This window comes from Mastomys coucha, chromosome X (assembly GCF_008632895.1).
Source record: "Mastomys coucha isolate ucsf_1 chromosome X, UCSF_Mcou_1, whole genome shotgun sequence".
In the NCBI taxonomy this organism is placed as follows: domain Eukaryota; kingdom Metazoa; phylum Chordata; class Mammalia; order Rodentia; family Muridae; genus Mastomys; species Mastomys coucha.
This window is the reverse complement of record NC_045030.1, coordinates 75,767,427-75,775,663: the sequence shown is the minus strand read 5'-3', so window position 1 is coordinate 75,775,663 and position 8,237 is coordinate 75,767,427. Positions and strand designations below refer to the sequence as shown.

The 8,237-nt window shown below is 47.2% G+C and overlaps 1 protein-coding gene across 4 annotated transcripts in view; it reads left to right on the top strand.

The window, feature by feature from the left end:
- Positions 1-7,856, top strand: part of Irak1 (interleukin 1 receptor associated kinase 1) — a 10,180-nt gene extending 2,324 nt beyond the window's left edge. For 2 of the 4 annotated variants that reach the window (XM_031364391.1, XM_031364384.1), the window contains exons 7-14: positions 59-173; positions 1,149-1,267; positions 1,665-1,872; positions 2,252-2,317; positions 3,718-3,954; positions 4,650-4,950; positions 5,331-5,480; positions 6,508-7,856. In XM_031364391.1, coding sequence (XP_031220251.1) covers positions 59-173; positions 1,149-1,267; positions 1,665-1,872; positions 2,252-2,317; positions 3,718-3,954; positions 4,650-4,950; positions 5,331-5,480; positions 6,508-6,569 — 1,258 coding nt within the window. In that variant the 3' untranslated portion in view covers positions 6,570-7,856. Of the gene's footprint in view, positions 1-58; positions 174-1,148; positions 1,268-1,664; positions 1,873-2,251; positions 2,318-3,717; positions 3,955-4,568; positions 4,951-5,330; positions 5,481-6,507 lie in introns of all 4 variants that reach the window. The other 2 variants (XM_031364378.1, XM_031364372.1) reach the window with 1 other exon arrangement.
- Positions 7,857-8,237: the final 381 nt, after the last annotated feature.

Genomic DNA, 8,237 nt, shown 5'->3' with positions numbered 1-8,237 from the left:
GATGAAAAGTAGGAGAACCCAGAAAACTAAAGAACTCAGACTCCACTCTTTGTAACAGGTTTCGTCACCCAAATATCGTAGACTTTGCTGGCTACTGTGCAGAGAGTGGCTTCTACTGCCTTGTTTATGGCTTCTTGCCCAATGGCTCCTTGGAGGATCAACTCCACCTTCAGGTAGTCCTAGCTAATCTGGCACCTTTACTGGCATAGCCCCTTAGCCTGTGTCAGGCAGGACTTGGGCTTCTGGCTTCCCCTCAAACTCAAGGTTTGGCCCAAGGTTTTCTTTCTTCCTTTTTACTTGCTTGTTTGTTTGAGACAATGCCTCACTACCCAGCCCAGGCTGGCCTCAAACTGGCAATTCTTCTGCCTCAGCCTGCTCTATGCTAGAATTATAGGCATGTACCAGTATGCTCAGCTTGGCCTAAGATTTTCCATACAATTCTTTCCTCTGTCCTCTCCCCACTGTTCCTCTATTGGGAGTTATTGGCTTTGCAAGCAGAGTAGCTAAAGGATTTAGTCCATATAGCTCTTGAGGAATGGGGACCAGTGGAAACAGACAGTCAGACTGAACCCAAGCTTGAGCCATGCCTGAATGTCATACTCACAAGCCACCACTTATACAGGATAAGAGTTTCCTTATCAAACTATTTTGAGAGAGGGGAGGGAGAAGGGCACCAGCACTTTCTGTGTAGTCTGGTAAACCTGAGCCTATCACATTTTGTCCGGCCGGTGAGGTGGCTCAGTGATTAAGAACATTGACTGCTCTTCCAGAGGTCATGAGTTCAAATCCTAGCAACCACATGGATGACTCACAACCATCCAGAATGAGATCTGATGCCCTCTCCTGGTGTGTCTGAGGACAACTACAGTGTACTTACACATTTTGTCTTGAGTCCTAAGAAATATTCCCTAGCTGTTATCCCAGCTGAAGAGTGCTTGCCAAAACCTTCAGAATAGCTTTAGCTACCACTTGTTCATGAATTAGATCATAGATAGTCTTGGTCATCATTCTCTAGAAAGGGATACTAAGGCTCAGAATAAAGTGGATAGCTTGCTCCAAGCTGCAGAGTGACAGGTTATGGGAGATTGGGGGGAGTCAAAGAACAGCTGCCCCGAGCTGCCCCTGTGCTTCTGTCTTTGTCACTCCAGACCCAAGCCTGCTCCCCCCTTTCCTGGCCTCAACGACTGGACATTCTTCTGGGCACAGCCCGGGCTATTCAGTTTTTACATCAGGACAGCCCCAGCCTTATCCATGGAGACATCAAGAGGTGAGGAGGGGCTCAGAAGAGCTATAGAAAGTCATATGGCCAGGGAAACAGTGACCCCTGCTCAATGAGCAGCTCTGTTCTGAGTGTCCCTATGATATTCTTCCTGCCCAGTCCTGTGGATGTGGGGACAGGTGTTGCCTGGGACCCCAGAGCTGCAAGTACTTAGGGCTATGAGTACCCCATATGGTGCAGGTATACAAATAAAGCCCTGGTGGTTAGCAAAAGCCAAACAATGTGATAGGGCTCAGGGACTGCTGACCCTCAGACAGCTGGGATACAATGCCAGCCACTTTCCATAAGCTGTATGCCTCTAATCCAATTTATCAGAACCATTTAGGTGTGGGGGACAGAAAAAAGGTAGTAGGACCTGAACTGGTGCCATTCTTCCCTTTCCAAGTTCTAATGTACTTCTGGATGAGAGACTGATACCCAAGCTGGGAGACTTTGGCCTGGCTCGTTTCAGCCGCTTTGCAGGGGCCAAACCAAGCCAGAGCAGTACTGTGGCCAGGACTTGCACAGTTCGAGGTACCCTCGCCTACCTGCCTGAGGAGTACATCAAGACAGGCCGGCTGGCTGTGGACACCGATACCTTCAGCTTTGGGGTGGTGAGCCATTGGCTTGGGGAGGGAAAACCACCAGTAAGTAAAGTCAGGAAAGCCTAGAGAATTCTAGGCCTAGGACATAGGTAAATCTAGTGAAAAACTAGCATAGCTTTGGCCTTGGGGCTCATCCTGCCGCATATACCTCCCTCTTCCCTTGCACTAAATTGTGTTTGTAATTTGCATCCTTTTGCTTCATATAGCCACTCTGACTTGCTTAAGCTTCAGTCCCATAATAATGCTGTCCTTGCTGGGAGGTGGTCTTTACCTGCCTGTCCCAGGACTGCTTTCCCATCAGCCCTGATCCATGCCCTTGCTACATTCCCTCTTTTCTGCACACAATTTCTCCCTGCTAAGGTGATGTTGTCCATCCCACCCCCTCTAGGTAATACTGGAGACCCTTGCTGGTCAGAGGGCTGTGAGAACACAAGGTGCAAAGACCAAGTATCTGGTGAGCCTCCTAAGGTGGGGCATGGAGGGAAGGTGATTGGAGCTGCAACCAGTGGGTACAGCCCCAGAGATTGGGATGATACAGATAGATCCTTTACATTGCCCCACAGTAGCCTGCTACTGCTGCTACTGACTCATCTTTAGAAGTGGGTGAGTCCCCAAGCAGTTTCTTTCACCTTTCAAGGAAGAACCTTTCTTTATTCTGTACATAGGCCTTGAGGCTAGGGATGTAACCTCAGTGGTAAAGTGAGCACCTTATTGCACGCAAGGCCCTGGGTTCCATCCCCATCAAAGGGGAAAAAAGAACTTTTGACAGGTTTCTCCTCTGCCTTGGGATGGGTACAGAGAGGGGACTATTCCTAATACCCCAGGACCAAACCTACAGTGGTACTTAGAGCAAGGCTAAGTAAAGGCAGTGGAAGATAGGCAGGCTCTTAAAGTGGCAGCTCCAAGCCATCCTGACCTATACCCCTATATCCCTGTCTACCTTACTGTGCAGTGAGATAGGGCTAAGGAATAAGAAACCTAAAACTTAGTATCTGAGCACATGGTTTTGGTCCCAACATTCAAGAATCTAAGGCAGGAGGATTGCCGGGAGCTGGAGGCCAGCTAGGGCTGTATAACAAGACCCTCTATCAAAAACAACAACAACAACAACAAAATTAGTTGATTATGCTGCCACATGCACTTGGGAGGTAGAAGTAGGGGGGGTCAGAAATTCAAAGCTATCCTCAGTTATATAGTAAGTTCAAGGCCAGAGTAAGTTACATGCTGCTCTGTCTCAAACAAACAAACAAACAAACAAACATACAAGGAAAAGACAAGGGACCTGGGTTTTAGTTCCATCTATACAGTGGCCATGGATCAAATTACTGCTCTTCATTAATTCTCAGTTTCCCATATAAAAAAAGACTTTAACACATGAACACTATTCCAGCAATTCCTAGGCCCAGAACATCCTTGGCCAATGCTGGGTCGTCACCTTTTACAGTTGTATATCTCCCATTGCTTCTCCAGGATGGAGCCTATTTTTGTCCACTGTTGGGCTCAGTGGAGGATTTAACCCACCCAACAAACTGAACCAGATTCTACGCATGCCTCCTTCCTTTAACCTACATCCATTAGCACATCTCAGCTCAAGTACTGGTTGTTCAGGACCCATGGACCTTACTAACAGACTAGTAGGCTTGTTGGGCATCTCTTTCCCCCACTGCAGTGGGATGTCAGGACTGTAAAATAAGGCCCAGAGTGTTTGGTTTGTGGCTGTTATCAGTAGAGTCCCAGATAGCACTAGGCACACAGTGGGTGTTTAATGAACCCAGGGAAAGAAGACCATAGAACTGAGTGAGAGTGGCCTGGAAGATTTGGTGGAACCATGCTGTGACAGTATTTGTTCTACAGAAAGACCTGATTGAAGATGAGGCTGAAGAGGCTGGAGTGGCCCTGAAAAGCCCCCAGCCTACTCTGTGGGTGGATGTAGCCACGGATGCTTGGGCTGCTCCAATTGCTGCCCAGATCTATAAGAAGCACCTGGACTCCAGACCTGGGCCCTGCCCACCCCAGTTGGGCCTGGCCCTGGCACAACTAGCTTGTTGCTGCATGCATCGTCGGGCAAAGAAGAGGCCACCCATGACCCAGGTAGCCCTGGGGAGGCCAGCTACCCGTGGGGACATAGTGGCCAGCAAGAAAACTTGCATACTTGCCCTGCTTGATAACAATAGCTACAAAGTGCCTACCTGATCTCTTTACAGAGGCAAAACTCCCAACATTCCTTGCTTGCCCTTTGGCTCTGTTTGGGGAGGTGCTCTGTGGAACTAAGTGGTAAAGGGCTGCTGCTTTGCTAGATGAGCCTCAGATTCCAAGAACAGGTAGAAGGAAAGGGCTCTCTGATCATGCCCCCTAGTAGGGGTGCTGTGCCACTCACTACCTTTGTCTTTTTCTCTTACCTTCCACCTCTTCTGGTGATGGTTAAGAATAGAATTCTTGGCTTTGGTGGCCGTGAATCTCAACAGTCCTTGGGATGAGACAAAGAACAAAGGGCAATGTTTTCCTAGCTGCAGAGTGCACCAGCTTTGTGTTATTTGTCATTCCTATGGCTGTATGGGGCCTGTGGTATTAACACAGGCAAGTCTAGGCCAACCTGGAGCAGCAGATTAGCTGTGTGGTTTGACCATAGGGTGTCAGGTCTAGGCTGCTTTGCCCAGCCAGGAACCCATGCTCTGCCCATCCTGAGAGCCTCTCTCTCCACACAGGTATACAAGAGACTAGAAGGGCTTCAGGCAGGGCCTCCCCGGAAGCTAGAGGTTGCCGGCCATGGCTCTCCTTCCCCACAGGAGAACTCCTACATGTCTACCACTGGCAGTGCCCAGAGTGAGGATGAACCATGGCAGCCTCTGGTAGTGACCACAAGGGCCCCAGCCCAGGCTGCCCAGCAACTCCAAAGAAGTCCCAACCAGCCAGTGGAAAGTGATGAGAGTGTTCCTGGCCTCTCTGCTACCCTGCATTCCTGGCACTTGACTCCAGGTTCCCACCCAAGCCCAGCGTCCTTCAGAGAAGCTAGCTGTACCCAGGGAGGCACTACCAGAGAATCAAGTTTGAGGAGTAGCCCAGGCTTCCAGCCTACAACCATGGAAGGTAACTTGGGATAAGTCAAAAGTGTAGAATTCTAGCTGGGCAGTGGTGGTGCACGCCTTTAATCCTGGTACTTGGGAGGCAGAGGCAGGTGGATTTCTGAGTTCGAGGCCAGCCTGATCTATAGAGAGTTCCAGGACAGCCAGGGCTGTACAGAGAAACCCTGTCTCGAAAACAAACATACAAAAAAAGTGAGAATTCTAGGCTCTGTCTAGGCAGCATGGGAACCTGGTCTGTGGTCTAATCCCTCCCAGCCTGGGCCCCAGAAATTACTAGAGAATTCTGCCCTGCATCACAGGCAGTGGGGGCTGGGAAGACTCTGGAGGTTAGAGTGTGTTACTCAGGGTTACAGGGACAGCTAAGACATTACTGTCTCTGCCCAGGTTCATCCACAGGCAGCTCATCCCTGCTGTCATCAGAGCCACCACAGATCATCATCAACCCAGCCCGACAGAAGATGGTACAAAAGCTGGCCCTTTATGAGGAAGGGGTCTTGGATAGCCTGCAACTGCTGTCATCAGGCTTTTTCCCAGGTACCTGCGGATAACTCTAGCTTCCCCAGAAGAGCCTCCCACTGCTGTCATACATACATCCATACATACAAACATTCATACAGGCTCATACTCTGCAGCTCCAAGGCACATAGACATAATTCCTTATGCCAACCCTAAACAGCAGAGCATTTGTTCTGGCTGCACAATTAAGGCTCCACTCACCAAGAATATAGGACCCAGCTTTTGCTCAACATCTGCAGGGAGATGCCTGGCTCAATCCCTTACTTCCCACCAATAGCACATTCCTTCATCTGTGGATACCAGTCTCCTCCCACATGCTCCCAGAAAATGAAGTTCCAGCAAGAATTTTCTACCCCAGGTACTATATGAAAAGCTGCTGTTTAGAAAAAAAAGAATGCCTTATAGGGATAAGAGTGTGCCTATAAAGGTCATCCAAATTAGCAGGCTGGAGAGATTCCTCAGTGAATAAGGCCATGTACTGTTTTTGCAGACTCCACATTAGGTAGTTCAAAACTACTTGTAACTCCAATCCCAGGGGATCTGAGTCCCTCTTCTGGCCTCCACAAATACCTTTGTATATACATATGGTGCATATAAAACCCACTCAGATACACATATATATACACATAAAAGTAAAAAATCTTATTTTCAAAAAACAAACTAAAGGTAAAAAGAAAACCTTGGCTCCAAAGACTGCCCTGAACCAAGCAGTGGTGCCACATGTCTTTAATCCCTCACTTGGAAAGCAGAAACAGGCATACCTCTAAGTTTGGGGCCAGCTGATCTACAGAGCAAGTTCTAGGACAGCTAGGGTAACCAGACAGAAAAACCCTGTCTCATCAAAAAAATGGGGTGCGGTGGAGACTTAACTCAGTTGTAGAGCATTTGCTTAGCAAGCCAAAGGCCCTAGGTTCCAGTCTCCTCCCATGTGCTCAGTTGGGGGTAGAAGGGTGCCCTCTAAGTTCTGTGGTTATGGTTCTTGTCAGGGTATTTGGAAGACAAGAAGTTGTCCCCAATTTATTAAGTGGTATTTTCTCTTCCATAGGCTTGGATTTAGAACCTGAAAAGAGACAGGGACCTGAAGAAAGTGATGAATTCCAGAGCTGATTTGTTCACCAGACAAACTTTTCAGACTCAGATGTCAAAGTTCTCATGGTTGGAAGTTCTCATGGTGTGCAAACTTCTCAGTAGACCAAAGGCATCAGGTGTGGGGGCTCACCCTGGCAAAGTAGAAAGGGTGGTGGACCCTGCTGTTCTCAGAATGTGAGCACAGACAGGGCCAGCCTAAGAACCTGATAGAAGGTGGTAAGGCAGGAAATGTTGGGCCAGCATTTATGAGCAAGGCAAGCAGAGCACCTAAGGGATTGGGTAGTACATAACAGAAGACTGCTAGCTACACAGGCCCAGAGGACACAAGTGGGTCTGTTTGTATGGTGGGAGCTGGCTCCCCTAAGAGCTAGACAAGATATCTGCAGCCTAACTATGAGTCTATTCCTCTGAATTTCCCTAGAACCCCAAGAGGAAGGGGTTCGAAAAAAACCAAAACCAAACAAACAAACAAAAAAACCCTCACCCATCTTAGGTGGAATATGCAAGCCTTGCCAGATATCAGTGAGCTAGTTTCCTATGACTACCTGCCTGCCTAGGCAGGCTGTCTCTATACCCTGCAAATTGACTGTGGATGCTCAGGTTGAGCTGTAGACCAAGGTTCTGTTTATGGCAGAAAAGTCCGGCAAAGCCCAGCTTTGTGGTACCCAGACAGTGAGAAGCCCCAAGAAAGCAGAAACTGAGAACAAAGCTAAGTATTTGAGGAGGGAGGAATGTTACATTTTAAGAAATAAGTTTTTGTGTAACCAAGTGTCTTCACAAGTAACCCAGGGTTATAGCCCAGGCTTACGGTGATTCTATGTTCGAGTCATGAGTCACACTACATGCCCCTGTGAAATTGGTGACATCCAGTTTGTCCTTGAGTAATAAAATCATACATTTCATTGTCTGGTTAAACTTGTGGAATTTGTTGTGCTAAAAGCTTTATGCTTTCCTATGCTTTATATCTCTGGGTTCTTAAGTGTCTACCCAAAACTCAGACCCCTGTCATGTGCTTTTCTCTTGTCAAGCCCAAACTGGGGATAGATCCCCCAATGCTGCTCCCCTTGCTTTCATGTCTTGCAGATTTCATGGATATTGATGCTATTGGAAATGAAGCCTTCATGTCTTAATCATTCATCAGTCATGTATAGAAATTTAATTAGGTTTTGATTCTGATCTTTATTCTGTGACCTTACTTAAATGCACTTACTAGTCCCACTTGTTTTGGGGGTGATTACTCTGGGATAGTTTGTATATAATCATCCCATCTGAAAATAAAGACAATTTTACTTCATTGCCAACCTATATGCCTTTTAATTTTCTTTTCTTTTTAGAACTAATTATATAGCCCTGACTGTCCTTGATCTTGACATGTAGACCAGACTGGCCGTGAACTCCAGAGGTCTACTAGTCTCTGACAAGGCATGCTCCACCATGCCCAGCTTGACTTTTTATTCTTTTTCTTCATTTATTGCATTGGCTAGGGCCTATGAATTTTGAATACAAGTGGGGAACCTCACCCACTCTTAGGGGTTCTTCTCATTTTTCTTAACAAATCATGTTTGCTCTATTTTAAAAAACAAGAAAATAAACATCCTTGTTATTTTTCTTGTAAAGGTTGAATTAGAAGAGGAGTTATAGAATGTTTCAAATGATGCTTCTGAGACTATTGAGATAAACATGGAG